The sequence below is a fragment of the Lichenostomus cassidix genome, chromosome Z (genome assembly GCF_008360975.1).
Source record: "Lichenostomus cassidix isolate B80296 chromosome Z, HeHo_3.0, whole genome shotgun sequence".
NCBI lineage: Eukaryota > Metazoa > Chordata > Aves > Passeriformes > Meliphagidae > Lichenostomus > Lichenostomus cassidix.
In genome coordinates, this window is record NC_139511.1 from 25,596,468 (window position 1) to 25,613,344 (window position 16,877).

Here is a 16,877-nt window from a genome sequence, read left to right on the forward strand (position 1 = left end):
CAATAGTATAGTAGGCAACCAAAATTCAACAGACAGGCACATTATTTCACAGACATATTTCCAAAAGGTAGCTTCTAAGATGCTTTATCTATTAAGCACTGTAAATCCTGAATAATTCCTTGGACTGCCTCATATATGAACCTCCAATGGATCAACTCATAAAACCTGTGACTATGACCATGATCACGACTGTGAGGTTATTTATCTGGAAATACATCAAAAGTGCAACTGTACAAGAGTGCAACTAAGGATCTGAGAGACAAGGTTTGCTAGAAGCAGTGAAGTAACTCAGTTCAGGTAGCTGGAGGAAAAAAAAAAAAAGAAAAAGCTCTTGGTCACAAAATCTGGCACAGACAACATAGGCAGATATCATGTGATGTAGACCTCACATGCCAGAAAAGTTTGCCCATTTTTCTTTCCTGTTTCCTATTCTATGAATCTAATGAAAAATGTAACTTAAACATTGACCATCTTCAGTTCATCTAAATTCTAAACTCAACTGTAATACTTAAAAGAACAGTAGAAAATAACATCCCCCTTTTGTGCAGAACATCTTAGGTCTGCTGGAATAAGCTGTGAAGTACTATTTTCCCTTTTCACATCACCACAGTTATGAAAGTTAAAGCTACTTCCTAAAACTTGACTTTAACTTTGTACAGTTTACAATAGAGTATTTCAGTTGTAAAGGACCTGACCACTTCTGGACTGACAAAAAGTTAGAGTCCCTTGTCATGGGCACTGTCCAAATGTCTTCTGAACACTGACAGGCAGGGTGCACCAACCATGTTTAGGAAGCTTCTTCAAGCTTCTACTGCTCAGTCTCTTCACTGCACCTAGACTGCTCTCCCACTCTTCAAGATGACCTGTTTTTAATCATCTAGTATTTTACAACATAGAGTAAGACATTTGCTCTTAACTGGTGGGGTATTCCTGTCCTCAAAAATTAAAGTCAGTTAGAGGCTTCTGCAGAAGTTCATGCCACTTTACAAGCTGCAAGATACAAATTTATGAGTGAAGTACAACATCCATATGGCACGTAGAGATTCTACTCCTCAAAAAGTCACCTAGTCCTAGGGTTAAAAAGGTAAGAGCCACAAAAGGTAAGTTTCCAAAGGAAGTGGAGAAAGCTAATGAAAAATTTCCTTAGCAGGCTATTTCACAAGGGTTAATATTAGCTAATATTAACTAATAAGCTTGTGAAATGCACTATTGAACTTAAGAGTTCTCAGGGCCCTTTGTCTGCTGAAAAAACCCACAGTCAAGAAACACTCATCATGCTGAAACACAGAATGTCATCAGGGGGGTGTCAGAGCTGATAGTCACTAAATAAAAGCATTTCCTGCCTTTTCTGTCTGTATGAACTGTAAGTACTGATATGGTTTGACTTCTTGGTGATTGACTTTTATGTGAGCAATGCCAGGACTCCTTGCAAAGTTCGTGTGCACTATACACTTCAGAGAAGCAGTCCAATGACAAACAGTGAGAAAAGTTTTATTTGATCTGTATCTTGCAACAAGTCAAGTGTAATTAATCCACAGTATTTTCTCAAGTATAGTCTGTCATAAAATATGAATAAAAACATCTTTTTTCTGCATACACTGTCTTACAAGTGCTAAGAAAAATGATTATAACAGATTCAGAACAAACCTACAGCATTCTTTTACTTTAGCTGGTTCCGATACAGAAGCATACTTTTTTATTTGAGAGTCAACTCCCAGAGACTTAGCTAATTGCACAGCATTTGTATCATCACTGATTAGCGTCCCAAGAGCCACAAGCAGTCTAAAAATGGCTTCAAGATCTTGAACAACTTCCATAACTGTGCTGATTACTGATAAACATTGAGCTTTGCCCTCAACGTTGTTGACTTTATGTAAACATACAGCATAGTTCAATGTCAGTGTGGCCAGCGCAATGTGGATGTTCTTATTATTGCCTGATTTTGTTTCTATTGCTTGTGTCATTATTTCATCCCTCTGTTCCATCATGAGCTTCTGGCCTGCATGGCTGACAAAACAATTGCAAAGAGCTCTAAGTGCCAACAGCTGGTTTGCTTGCTTTCCTTTAGGGTTCAGAAATTTAAGGAGAAGGATGATAAACTGTACGTGCTCCTTTTCACTGCAGAAGTTTTCATTCACAGTGGGATGCCTGACAGACAATCTAAGTATATCTAGAGCTGGAAAGACAATATCTAAGAAACAAAACAAACAAAAAAATAGTATTAAAACTTCATTATGTGTACATTTGTCAGTGAGTTTCTTTCAGATACAGACCTTCTTAGCCCTGTAGCTTTGGTAATGGACAGCAACAGTTTCATGCACAAAGACATTCAGGTAAAGCATAAATAGTTTGAAAATCATAAAGACAAATATTCACAAACCCATTCCAGTAACACTTCAATTATAAAAAATCCATAATCCTTGATTTCCAATTAACATAATGCTTTGTAGAAAATCTTAAAGTCTTTTCTAAAACCTCTAAATGATAACACTGAAGGCAAGCACAAGATGTGGTAACTAATCCAAAAACGTCTGAAAGCTGAAATTTCAGAGACTGAACACCCCTCCATAGACAGCATCTCCCTTTCTCCTCATTTTGTAACTTACAGTACAGTATAGCTACAAAACTGCTTACAGGAAAATTTTAAAAAGAAAACCAAGTATTTTAAGACTACCTTCAAGTCTCAGACATACTCTGCAAAAAAAATAAAAAATATGTCCTCAACTGATGACATAGAAATGCTTTTAAGGAAACTGAACTGGAAGCTTGCATCCCATCCCTCCTTTCCCAAATTCTGAACATATCTAGCTCCTTGGATCTACTACTGGTCTCCAATGCTTACAACCAAATCAAAGCTGAACCTGCCTGACTAGTGATTGAGGTTTTTCCTGCAGATATGCAGAATCTTCAGAATTAATGTTTCATATAATAGAGAGAGTCTGGAAGGTATGACATTAGCCATCACCAGCTCCCTGTTATGGAAAACACAGTTTGATTAGGTGATGTTATATAATGACCATGAATTTTTAATACTAAAATGTTCTTCCTGTTAATAAATCTTTAACTGCAATTTTTAAGAAGTTCATTTTAACCATGTTTAGATATTTGTATAAGTACACAATCGTTTTTTTTTGGTTCTGTAACAACCAAAATAGCTTTTCCAATCCATCAGTGCTGACAATACATTATCACATGAAATTATATGACCTCCACTTGCATTCTTCCAGAATTTAATTTCATTAATGCAGTTTTGATCATGTAGCCTAGCATCAGTAACTTCTCCTTCTCTACCATATTAAACAGGAGCTCCTTTGGATTTTTTCTGCCATAATTTACCTCCCTAATTTTATCTCTCATTTGGTAACAACTTAGGATCCCAACCTCGCACTTCCTTACTCTATTTCCAAACAAGTCTCACACTTTTTTTGAGGATACTCCTCCTAATGAAATAACCATAACTGATTTTTATATCAAGTTTCTCCTTTATGTTTACTATTACGCCAAGAATAAAACCTGACAACCAATTAACAATTTTGCCCCGGTGGCTGATCATTGCTGTTAGCTCCTTTTTATCATCCGTTTTCTACTTGGGATAGCAAGTCTTTGGGACACACTCAGTGTAACATACAGCATAACAAACTTTTTGTTCATGGTGAAGTATTGATGACAGTACAAAAAGTAATTGCAAGTGTTTACCTTCTGGCCAGTTAACTGCTCTCCATAAAGTCTGAAGTTGCTGTGCTGTAGGTGTTTCAGTAGAGGTGTTGCATGTTGCAGACAGTAACTTTTCTAGGATTATCAAGTCATCTTCTGTAAGCTTATGTTCTTCAGCTGCACTGCCATTAAGTTCCTTTAATTTGCCTGTAATAACAGTAGAAGAAGCAAGGTTTTCTGAAAATAGAACTTCATAAATCGAGATTTCGAATAAAGTGATACAAAGGCACTGTACAAACAAGTAACAACTATAACAATTGAAGGTTTTTTGGGGGGGTCAGATTTTTAAATACTTTTTCCAATTTGATAATTTTCTAATTTCAAGTTTTTAATTATCAGAGTGATTGCTACTATTAATTTCCCTTTAATGCTGCAACACGTGTCCAGAATTTGTAGAAAATTTTCAGAAAATGCCTACCTAGACATAAAAATGCAGAAAACCATAAGATCATTAGAGCTTTCATAACTGAAATACAACTCCTGTTTGCTCTTTTCTATTATTAGGTAGTAGAGACAATAAACCACATGTTTGTAGTGTGATCACAATTCCTGTATTTTTTCTTAAGTCATGTGATCATGTTTTGCTTATGGCATGTGCTATATTCAAACTTCAATGTGATTTAAAAATCCAAGTATTGGATTAGTGTAATGGATCTAGCATTAAGGAAAGGGTTTTTTTTAAGGCTCAGTTAGGCAAGTTACTTCCAAAAAATTTTAAAAAACATCCTTGATATTAAAAAACTGACCCAGTATCTGTGTAGGATTGGCCTGGTCAAAGGTGACAGCATCCTTCTTCGGAAAATAAATATTTTCAACTTTAGCTGCAGCTGACTGGTAGGCATCCATTCCTGCAGAAAAGTAATACAAAGCATTCAACAGTTTACCAAGGTGTCTGACACAGAACAGTGTAACTCTCATAGAACAGTAACTCTCTACTGCTGGACATAACTCAGAAAAATACCTTTGGAAAAAACGTGAATGCAAATAGCTGTCATTCCTTGCATTATTTTTACATTCAAGGGTTAAAACTTAAAAGCAATACCTTCACAAACCATTCTACCCTCATGTAAAAATTTACAAGTTGAAATTATTAACAGTCATGTCTTAATTATGTGAACTAAATACATAGTCACTTACAGGAATGGCTATTGCAGTTAAGACCTGAAAATAGCAAGGTCCTTTTTAGAAAGAAAGATCCCTTCTGCCCCTGAAATCTCATATTTTTATTATTTTCATAACGTGTTTACATGCTAGAAGATTTGCAGATATAACCAAATCACGGCACAAGCAATAGCAGCCTCAAATCTCCTTCTTTAAGGAGCAATTAAAAGCTTTTATCGTGACCTATAATGATTTCCTAAACTCACAGGTCATTTAGTGGCTGATATTGTGTAATGCCTATTAACTATATATTTATCAGTTTCTCTGACCAACAACATAATTACTAGGAGACCAAAAGTCCTCTCAAACAGATTATTATCATACATTGCAAACCTTGCGCGCATGATTCCCACATGTAAAGGAAGGCTCTATTATCCCTATTTTATTAATATTTTCCAGGGTATAAGCAGCTTCAATCTGCTCATTATTTTTAATAAAGTATGAATTTGCATCAATGCAGAATTCATGTCAGAGAAAAAAAAACAAACCAAGACATCAGGAATGTTTCTCATTGGCAGACATTCTCTCTTACCTGTATATGGATCGACCCCACCCCCTGGAGTTACTGCATTTGATGCTGAACCGGGAACATAGCGACCAGCACCTAACAAAGATGTCAAGTTTTTTAAACACCACCATCAGTAAACAGGTAATGTATACCTCTATTTTTTAGTTACTAGTTTTCAAACAGCACTATTAAAGGGATTATTCTGCACTAAAGGAATTACAAAGAAATGTTCAACACTTCAAAGATTAAATCTATGCCCGTGTGTGAGGGTGTTGGTAATGACAGCATTCACAAGCTAAGTGAATCAAAGCTAGGAGACACTGTGTCATGGTCTCTGGCACCCACACATGCAAAGAACTGTACCACAGCAGATACCTTATCCATTACAAGCTCCAGCAGGAGGGCACACTGCCCAAGCCTTCTCTCTCTGTGTGCTTGGGCCAGGAGTGGCCTCTCCTGTGGGAGGTAGCCTCTCTTGCACAGAGGCCTCAGTAAGGCCTCCATCTGCAAAGACCACAGACAGCCACAAAAGCCAGGGAGGAGAGACAGCTGGACACAGAATGATTGTCAAGATGGGGAATACTGAAGGCTGTGAGTTCTGGTAACAGCACAAAGGCTTTTGCTCTACCTACAGATATGCAACTGCAGAACAGGCAGTGAATGCCCTGGCACTGCTGGGAACAAACACCCAGCAATGATACTTAAGAATCAGCTGAGACTGCATCTCACATCTGAAAAAAGGGGAAAGGCAAGCAGCAATGACAGGAAGCAGAGTAATCTCCCACAGGGTAAGGAGGAACACGCCTACTGATATGGCCAGCCTGGTGACTTGGGGGCTTGGTATCTTGCCAGGGGCCAGTATTTGGGATGCCACAGAGACACTGCCAAGCCTTGCCTGGCCTTCAGATTGTTATCCTGCTACTCTTCCATATGGCCATCAATGGTTTAGCCAAAAAAGTCCTGGAGGGTATCAAGAGTGATTAGAGAGCTCTGGGAGCAACAAGGAAGGGTGCAGGTGGTGTTCTTTGATACTCTGAACAAAGCAAAAATGCTTGAATATAAACGGACTCATCAAGTAGGTCAACAGCTCACTGCAGAAAAGATTTTGGAATGGAGTGACTATAGCACCCTCTTTGAGGAGCAAGAGCTACTAATCAGGGATGGGATAGGTCTGACAATGCAGGGCTGGAACTGTGAATGTCTTTGCAAACAAGGTTGCTAAACTAGTGAGGAGGACTTTACAACAGCTATACCAGTGAGGAACAGAATCAAAAACATAGGGTGGATGGTACCAGTAAAAATCATGTAAAAAAATAAGTAACAATGAAAACAGAAAATCACCTCTGTAAATATACCTAATCTAGTGTTGTTCATGCATATGAAGTCTGGCAAAACAAAAGGTTTAGATCCTTACTCTTCTGCTGTAGAGGGCACAGTGACTTGAGGCAGACCCCACAGCACAGGGCTCCCCTCTACTGAGAGGAGCTTTGGCAGTGGCAGAGCCTGCCTTACCAGGCTGTTCCACATTACTGCCCAAACTGAGAACTGCAAGAAACAGCTGTTTAAGGCTAAGCATGGAATGCAACAGAACACGATTAAAATATGTATCTTAAGTACTAGCCAGACAGATTACAAATTTTACATTACCCGTAAATGGGTCTGCCCCAGGTATTGTACTTGATCCAGATGAAGAGCCTGGAACGTAACGTCCAGCACCTAGTCAGACAGCAAGAATAGCAATGACTATTAAACACACCTTGATGTTATTAAAATCCAGAGAAGGTCACAAAGCCGGTGAAGGGTGTGGAGTGCCTATCCTATGAGGAGCGGCTGAGGGAACTGGGGATTAGCCTGCAGAAGAGGAGGCTCAGGAGAGACCTTACAACAGTCTACAACTCCCTAAAGGAGGGTGTAGCCAGCTGGGGATTGGCCTCTTCTCCCAGGCAACCAGTGACAGGAGGAGAGGACAGAGCTTTAAGCTGCACCTGGGCAAGTTTAGTTGGACATGAGGAAGAATTTCTTCACAAAAAGGGTGACTGGACATTGGAATGGGCTGACCAGGGAAGTGGACACACCAGCCCTGGAGGTGCTTAATGGAAGTCTGGATGAGGCATGTTATACCGTGGTCTAGTTGACCTAGTGGTGTTCAGTCATAGGCTGGACTCAATCTCAGAGGTCTTTTCCAACCTAATTAATTCTGTGGTAACTGCAGCTCTTCAGAGTTACACATAACCTGATAAGCCTGTATTCTCATTTCCAGTCTATTGCAAGAAAATTATTTAGCTCAATTATTTCAATGCTATTTTCTCCCTATGTTCATCTTTGTGAAACTAATTTAATTAGTTTATTTTGTAAATGTGATATGCAGGATGTAATTTATTAACATGGTTTAGCTTATCACTAATCAACTTGTTCTAGTTCTATATCCTGGCTGAAAAAGGTCATTTATGTATTTCACTCAGTTTTGATTAATTCTACGGCTATATTTTTTTATTTTATTAATTGCCTTGCATCTGGTATTACTTGTACTAGTATGAAAATTGGAGCTTTTTTCCACTGGAATAAAAGACTAGACTGAAAAATACAACTAGCTTGATTAGAATTTTCGTGAAGATTTGTCTTTTCTTTTTTTTTTTTCCAGAACTATCTATGCCTTCCCCCTCAATCATTTAAGGATATGAAAGTATCTGTAATATCTGTACAAGAAGTTCAAGAGCTACAACACTGAAGTCTGCCTGGGCAGACAATTCTATGAGGTTCAACAAGGCCAAGTGCCAGGTCCTGTCCCTGGGTCACACCAACCAGCTACAGGCTGGGGGGCAGAGTGGCTGGAAAGCTGCCCAGCAGAGAAGGACCTGCCAATGCTGATCAACACCTGCCTGACCATGAACCACGGTGTGCCCAGGTGGCCAAGAAGGACAACAGCATCTCGGCTTTTATCAGCAACAGTGTGGCCAGCAAAAACAGGGCAGTGAGTGTCCCTCTGTACTTAGAGCTGGTGAGGGCAGACCTCAAATCCTCTGATCAGTTGTGGGTCCCTCATTATAAGAAGGACATTGACGTGCTGGAGCAAGTCCAGAGAAGGGCAGGGGAGCTGATAAAGGGCCTGGAGCACAGGTCTTATGAGAAGCAGCTGAGGGAACTAGAGATGTGTAAGTTCCTGCAGGAAGCTGCAGGGGTGCCTTACTGCTCTCTACAACTCTCTGAAAGGATGCAAGATGGAGGTCAGTCTCTTGTCCCAAGTGACAGGATGAGAAGAAATGGTCTTAACCTGCACCAGGAGAGGTTTAGATTAGATATTAGGGAAAAATTCTACACTGGAAGGATGGTCAAGCACTGGAATAGGCTGCCCTGGGAAGTAGCTGACTCATCATCCCTGGAAGCATCCAAAAACCCATGTGAAGATGGCACCTGGGATATGTTTTAGGGTGAACATGGAGGTGGTCAGTTAATGGTTGAATTCAACATTCTTACAGGTCTTTTCCAACCTTAATGATTTTGTGACAGTGAGATGTATTGAAAACTGACTGAACAACCACAACCAGAGGATGGTGATCAGTGGAACAACATCTATTGGAAGTCAGCCACTGGTGGTGTACCCCAGGGGTCAGTACTGCATCCAGTCCAGTTCCACATCTTCGCTAATGATGGTGTGGAAGATCAGTCAAAGTAGTGTGCTGAAGACACAAAACTGGAAGGAATATCTAATGTCATTATTTAAGTTTAAAATATTTACCTGTAAACGGATCTGAAAATTGATTACTTGTACTCAACACTGTTTGCCCCTTAGTGTTGTCCATAATAAACTTGGCCACCTGATCCAGAAACATAGGATTTAGATCATTCTTTTGCAGGAAGTTGTATGCAGTCAGCCAAGGATCATCAGTGATATTATATGGCAGTTTGTAGGAAGGCCCATTTTCATTTACATCAATGGTGAAAACATAGTCGTATTCCTTTAAGCAGAATAAAAATAAAAACAAATTAGAAGTTTTCCAGTGCTTTTTACATGAATATGTTACAAATGCAGACTAATAGTGGCAAAGCTATAGAGCATTCAGATGTCTCAAGAAATTTCCATCTTAAAAGCACACTTCTAATACTGACAAACAATGATTTCCTAATGTTTCTTTAAAACATGTGAGAGTGCAAATCAGTATCTCAGAGGCATCTCTTCTGTGGTGGCCCCAGACAGGTTTTTTTTGTGTATATTTCAGCAAAGGAAACATTTTTCAGCCTATCTGTCATTAGGTTCAATAGAGAAGAGGAACAGAAGACCTGGTACCTAACGTTTTAGGTAAGCCTTGCATTATAAAGTTCATTTCCTCTGGAAAGGATATTAAAACTAACTTCTCAAGGTATTAACAATACAATAGAACCTGGTAATTCCTCCACTAATAGTTTACCTTTCTCCAAAATAATTTGTGTCCATTTGCTTGCTTATTTCACAAAATGTGTTTCGTAAGTAATAAAGCAAATTGTACTTCTACTTCTACCTCTGAGAGCAAAGATAACAAAAAAGTACAAACAAATACCTATTTTCTAAATTATATTTTAACTGAACAAGGACTAGTTACAATTGAAGTTTGCATATACCTTTCCTTCAAATAAAACTTTTCCAGATGTTTGCTGTGTAGCTCCAGAAGAACCAACAACATCACCAATCTTTATCCACCTTCCTTCACTGACACTCCATTGATATGCTTCTACTTTCCCGTTATCTTTAATAAGCCGCGTCTGTCCATCTCTTGTTCCTGCAGATAGGAGTTTGAACAATTTCAAGGATATGATTTACATTAGGAGAGAAAAGTATTCAAATAGTGCTCAGCATTGAAAATGAAAAAATAGTTCAACAACACTTGAACTCACAGCATAGGAATTAAGTAGATGCATGTCATGGTTTAACCCCAGATGGCAACTAAGCACCACTCAGACATTCACCCACTGCCCCCATGGCTGGGATGCAGGAAAGAATCAGATGACTAGAAGTGAAAAATCTGGGGATTGAGATACAATTAAAAAGGTAAAGCAAAAATCACATGCACAAGCAAAGCAAACCACAGAATTCATACGCCACTTCCCATGGGCAGGCAGGTGTTCAGCTATCTCCAGAGGCTCAACAGTTACTTGGAAAGACAATGCCAACATTCAAAACATCCCCCCACCTCCTTTTTTCTCCCCCTAGTCTATATGCTGAGCATGATGCCATATGCTCTGGGACATCCTTTGGGTCAGCTGGGGTCAGCTGTCCCAGCTGTGCCCCCTCCCAGCCCCTTGTGCACCCGCAGCCTTCTCCCTGGTGGGGTGGGTGAGGAGCAGCAAAAGCCTTGGCTCTGTGTAAGCCCTGCTCAGCAGCAACAAAAGCATCCCTGTCCTACCAATCCTGTTTCCAGCACAAATCCAAAACACAGCCCCCTAACAGCTACTATGAAGAAAATCAACTTTCCCAGCAAAAACCAGTCACAATACTACATCTCACAATAACAGCAGCTATCTTAACAAGAGCATTTTATAATTATGGTAACGGTATCTGCCAGCAGACAAAGTGGCAAAACCAATACTTAGGTCAAGTATTTCAGAAGTTTATCATCTTCCCAGTAAGATGACAATTAAGAAAAGTGATATTCTTCCATGGTCTAACAAGATGTAAAAATTCATGTGGATGTAAGATTTACACCACTTCCTGATCATAGCCAAGGACTGAAGTCACTTAACCTTGAAAAAGTATTTGTCTGTTTCAGAAATAATGTTTACTACTTCTTCTATTGCATTCTCAAGAACCTCCCAAGTACCTAGAAAGTGTGAACAGAGCCCATCAAGACTACCTTTCAAGATAAATGCTAGAACAGAAAATTTGCATCCACTACCTTTAGTAGGGAAAAAAAAATGCACATTCAGTACTCCTTTTGCAAATTACCTGTTTCACATACTCTTGATACAGCTAGCAGAACAGATCTATAACATCTCAAACACACTGTAGCATCAATTCCACCTTTTTCTAAATTACCTCATAAGAAAATAAAAAAACCCAAAAACCTAAAAACCTAAACTAGAGTTCTGCTCCCAAAACAATCAGTGAAAGGACAGTAGAGCAAAACTAATCTGTTTCCTTCAGTAACCCTATTGAAAGGGACTAAAGCCGTAAGTTTGGAAACTTTCAATACCTCAAACCCAGATCTGCAGCCACCTCTATGAGGACAGAAGTATAATAACTTACCAGGCTCCTTAAGGTGTTCTCTTCCAGGAAGGTCATCAGCATTTATATCTCCTAAATCACCAGTTTTAGGGTCAATGGATGCTTGGGCAAGCTCATTTTCAAATGCTTGAATCTCCTCAGCACTTGCTGTACGTTCCAAGGACGCTGTAAACACCCTTATAATTCCATCACTGAATGGAGGGAAAACATTCAAACAGAAATGCTATTTTAAATATCACAATAACTGCATAAATTCTAATGGTGACTTCTATGTCACAGGAAACCATCAGTATTTCTAACTACCCCTCCCAATTATTGTTATGAAAGGAATTCACTCTCATACTAAAACCAGACAGAGAAGAAATGAAGTAGGTAACGCTGTCTTCAGTATAATTTTAAAATCAAGATACAATATGACTATCGAGAGTTCTTTATACCATGCTTACTAGATTTATTCTGAAGTCTATTAATGGCTTACCACATTTCCAAAGAATTCACTCCACCTCTACGACTGACATAAAAAAATTACTTTTTGGATGAAGTACAGGACATGTTTAAATTCAACACATACACACTCTAATGGCTGTACTTTTAAATATAAGTGAAACTGATATTTAAAGTGATGCTGGCAATTTTTTCAAGGATTGTCAGATTTGAATCTACAAATATATTGAAAGTAAAACTTGGATACCTTGCACCAACTACGATGTCACCATTGTCTAACACACAGCAGCACCATACAGACTGAGCTGGCAGTCTGATTGTTTGAGCACACTCCCCTTGTTTCCAGATTCTAAGAGTTCTATCCTCTCCAGTAGTTACAAAATCTGAAAATAAAAACATATAAAAAATTTTTGAAGTACATTTTTAGCATGCTGTGATGCTACATGCCATTCTGCAACAGGGTATCTAAAAACTAAAACAGTAAAAGAGCCTTTCTGCAATTTAGTATTTCTCTCAATTACAAGCAGAGAGCAAAAAGAAAGCCACTGCTCACTTGTATTCTCAAAATAGCCCAAAGTACATAAATTGCAGGTTAAGCAGCCAGACAGTGAATGAAACTGTGCCCAGTACAAAGAAAGACCCCTTCCTCCTTTCAAGGGCTTAAACAATCTTGTAATTATCACTGCTTAATCTTGCACTATGCTTGCACAGTTTCACATTTGTTTTTAATTGCATTTTGGAAGGTAGGCCCACTTCTTCAGGAAACACACATAAAGCACTTTCAAAAGTCTACAAACTCCTCAGTGAGAATTTTGAAGCATAGCAGGTTTACAATATACGCATCAATTCATATATGTGCACTTTACCTGTTGAACAAATGCGCAAGTGTCCCACAGAAAGGTCACTGACTTGGAATTTCTTCTGCAACTGGCTCAACAGTTAGTTCTGTACCTCTAAACCTCTAACTCTGAAAACAAATGTAATTAAGCCTCATACATAAAATTCTTAACCTAAACTATATATAATGCATGTTGTGGAAGTACCTAAAATACATTATCTCAAACTGGTAAACCACACATTACTATTTTGCTACTCTGCAACAGCATTGAAATACAGGTGGCAACTAAGAAAATAGTTTTGCCTACTGCTTCATCGAAATTTTACTTAAGCCTTCAACTAGCTCTAACTCAGTACCTTTTATCCCACATATTGCCAGGGCAATTCTGACAGACACACTTTGGAGTCACAGAATCTTTTTTTATCTGTTTACACTAGGTGTATGAAAAAAATTAAATGCTACCTGAGTTCTTTAGCTGTGGCAGTGACACGGAGTGTCAGAATACACACCATGTTATTTCATTTTGAAGAATGTTGTGTAATAGTCACAAAAGTAATCCTACCTTTACATCGAGGGAAGACAGAGATACTGTATATATAATTTGTATGTCCATAATACACCTGCAGACACTCGCCAGAGATCTGCCATCTTCGAACACTAGCGTCATTTGCACAGGAAAGGAACTCCGTTTCACTGAGAATAGCTAAACCTCTCACACAGTCTTCATGTCCTTTACAAAAGAAGAAAAAATTTTAATGCATTCTTCTCTCTATTAGCAGCTGTATACCACTTCTATATAGCTCACATCTAAATCCAAGCAACAAATCTTTTTGAGAGCAGTTAGAAAAAAAAATTAATTGCTCACAGTTAATCTTTACAAGTTAAATCTTATCTTTTTAGAAGTCATGGGGCTTGCAGGCATGTAACTACTTTAAGACTTTAAAAATCTTGCCTAAATATTGCTCGGTTTATAGTAAGATTTTAACATTTGTTCTCTTTTGACAAGAACATGTCACACCAATGAAATTATCAACTGAAGAAATATTTACCAGTGAATGTTCTTTCACATCTGCCTGCCTTCCACAGTTTTATAGTTTTGTCAGCTGAACCAGTCAACATTAATCCCTGTTCAGGGAGTATTTTCACTGCCCATATCGCAGCTGTGTGACCCTGCAAAAACCCAACGTTGTTAAGAACTGTCAGAAGCAAATTCAGAGTACTTATTTTAAATTCATGTAGAGGAACTTCATACCTGTAATGTCATCATACATCTGTCATTCAACCACACTTTGGCTGTTGTATCCCATGATCCACTTAATAATGTGCCAAATTTCCCAGATGAAAGGCTGCAAACTGGAATGAACATACAAGTCAAATATTTTAAGTACCCTGCACTGCCACAAATCTTATGCCAGCAATTTAAAGAGATTAATTTCATTATTTGGTATTAGTAGCATATTTGGTGTTAAGGAGTCTAGAGAAGAATTAAGTGAACTGTAGGTGCATTGTGACCTAGAGGGAAACTGCTTAAAAATCTCTGAATTTTAGGTTAAAAAATTTGAAATATTTTTGCCATTCATATTTTTGAATTTCTCATAGTCACAGATCTCTCAGACTAGAATATGATGACAAGCAGATCAGATAACTAGTCAAGACAAACAATTAGTGCAAAGGTTTAGTTTTTAAGGCATCAGAGAAAGAAAAGTTTTCTCAACAGGTATTCATTTATGCCTTCATGAAGCAAGACTTCATACAAAGATACTTAGCTCACCTTCTTGGAAGGCAAAATACTACCACCAAAAAACTGTGGTAACATTCAAAGCTTTGGTAAAAACTCTGCAAATGCCGCAGTAACACAGTGTAACGCTATGTATTTTAAGCACCAATTAACAATAAATTCCCATCTAAGTAACAAAATGGGCAGAGAAAGTTTATTTATGAAGCTTTCTCTACTTGTATCAGCTTTGACTAAAAAATTAATCTTAATACAGAAAGAACTGAACTAACTGCTTCTTAAAAATGCAACTCTTGACAAAATGATAATCATTCGGTAAATTGCCATGAGTTCAGAGGGACAGTGAAAGTTCAAACATTCATTAGGATAAACTTCGAAGTCCTGGCAATGAATGGTGACTGCATGAATTAACATTATCAAGTCCTATTTCCAAAGGCCATAATTAAACCGTTTGCTACATAATATACCAAATAAAAAAAAATTGAGTTTCATAAATTCAACTTTATTTCCTCTCTAACAAATCACATTAACTTTTATGCAAAAAACTCCACAATACAATTACTACATACCTGTATTTTTATGACCCTTAAGGACGTAAAGAGGAGCTGGGTTGTCAACTGTGAAAATGCAAATATTATGATCATTGCCACCAGTTGCAATCAGCCCACGAGGATAGAGGTCGCTTGGAGGTATGATGCACACACAAGATACAAAATTTGAGTGGCCACTCATACAGTGCATCTCAGTAAAACCCCTGTTAAGACTTAAACATATGTGATAATCAGTTCAGAATCATGACAAAAACAATACTTTATTTGAGTAAACTACAATTCTTGAATTAATAATTATGCTGCCCTTGTGCTGAATAAATAGTATTGATGGCCTAGAAAGAATTAAATATTTAAGAGAAAAATTACATCCCAGAATTCCTCCCCAGTACACAATACTTAAAGCCTTCCACTTATTTTTTAATGCAATGATAGGCCTGGAAGGACTTAAGTTTTGTTTTTCCTTGCTCATTGGCAAACACTATACTAAATATGATCAGAAATAGCTACTGTTTTTCTTCATGGCATCTTCTGCTGTCTGAAAACTCAACTATATAGCCAAGTACATGTTAAAGTAAGAGCATATAAATGAAGTTTACTGCCTGTCAAAAGTATTCACTAGCTCTTCATTAGGAGCACTGTAGACAAGTAACAGTGAAATAGATTGTAACTTCATCAAGCCGAGGGTGCTGCTTTTGCTTTCTTCACTCTGAACCAACCTCAACAATTACAGCATTAACTGGAAAAAGTTACTTATTCCCACAGAATAAACATGCAGACTGTGGTGCTGTGTGCTTGTTTTGTTTTCTTGTGTTTGTTCCCCCACCCATATCTTACTGTTATCCTTCATACCCTAATGCTTGGTAAGCTTGAAATATGTAAGGAAATCACAATACTCTACTAAACTGTAGAACACCATCTCCACTTAAGGCACGTGGAACAAATGAAGGTAACATCTCTTCTTGGAAATGCTAAACCAAAACAGAATACAACAGTGTGCTCACCCACTAAACCCTGGCTACTGTAATCCCTGAACCTTCAAAGCAGAGGACAATCACTATCAACATTATGACCCCAAATAAGTTACTAATGTCTTCTTCCTCACAGAGCTCTCAAAAATTATGGGTTAGAATTAGAATTCCTTTCCTGCTGCAAGCTTGTGTGCAATTTAACAAGTTCTTTCCTTTGTGATGAATGACTTAGTAAGACCTACTCAATGAGATTAGTCTTTCCTCACCTCAACTGCAGAGCTGCAAAGATCAATATAAAGACACATGTAAGCATTCAGCAAATTTGCCAATTATTTCTATTTCATGTGAAGCTAATGCAAAGAGTATTCATGCCTAGCAACTTCAGACTACAGTTCACAACACAGAAACTACAGCCAGAGGGAGGAGCTACCTCCTGTGGCTTCCAGCAACACCCTACATCTCCATCATCTCCTGTCCACATTACTTAGCAGTACTGCTTCTGGTCAGGGTAATAAGCTGAAAAGTTCACTTTGTGAATTCAACAAGATAAATTCATAGGAGACAATCCTGTGCAACACGAATATCAGAAAAATTAATGTTGGGGCTTTTATACCTTTTTTTGTGTGTTTGTGTATTCAATTTTCTGTGCAGTTTTTGTTTCACATTCTATTTTATGTTTAAAGAAGCTTGCTTAACAAGGGTGAGAAAGGATGGGGATTTTTTTGTACATTCAAATCACAGTGCTTTACCGTCAAAATCGCA

General features: G+C 38.1%; 2 protein-coding genes across 2 annotated transcripts in view; one reads left to right on the top strand and one right to left on the bottom strand.

Moving 5' to 3' along the window:
* Positions 1–1,475: 1,475 nt before the first annotated feature.
* Positions 1,476–15,376, bottom strand: PLAA (phospholipase A2 activating protein). Its single transcript, XM_085043743.1, has 13 exons — positions 15,166–15,376; positions 14,114–14,214; positions 13,911–14,031; positions 13,424–13,591; positions 12,271–12,406; positions 11,601–11,770; positions 9,980–10,137; positions 9,120–9,339; positions 7,031–7,099; positions 5,408–5,479; positions 4,461–4,562; positions 3,697–3,861; positions 1,476–2,191 (listed from the first exon to the last, which is right to left on the bottom strand). The coding sequence occupies exons 1-13, from the start codon at positions 15,335–15,337 to the stop codon at positions 1,626–1,628; spliced, it is 2,220 nt and encodes a 739-aa protein (XP_084899869.1). The 5' UTR covers positions 15,338–15,376; the 3' UTR covers positions 1,476–1,625.
* Positions 15,377–15,710: 334 nt separating this feature from the next.
* IFT74 (intraflagellar transport 74) overlaps positions 15,711–16,877 on the top strand; it is a 36,726-nt gene continuing 35,559 nt past the window's right edge. The window contains exon 1 of the mRNA XM_085043441.1: positions 15,711–15,718. Within this exon, the coding sequence (XP_084899567.1) occupies positions 15,711–15,718 (8 nt within the window). The remainder of the gene's footprint in view (positions 15,719–16,877) is intronic.

Bases quoted from the DNA above. Each gene is read 5' to 3' on its own strand.
- PLAA (XM_085043743.1), bottom strand. From the start codon at position 15,337: ATGCACTGTATGAGTGGCCACTCAAATTTTGTATCTTGTGTGTGCATC. The intron at 14,032-14,113 runs GTATGAAGTTCC...GGGTTTTTGCAG, and splicing joins GATGTATGATGACATTACAG to GGTCACACAGCTGCGATATG. The intron at 5,480-7,030 runs GTAATGTAAAAT...CATCTTTGTTAG, and splicing joins TGGGGCAGACCCATTTACGG to GTGCTGGTCGCTATGTTCCC.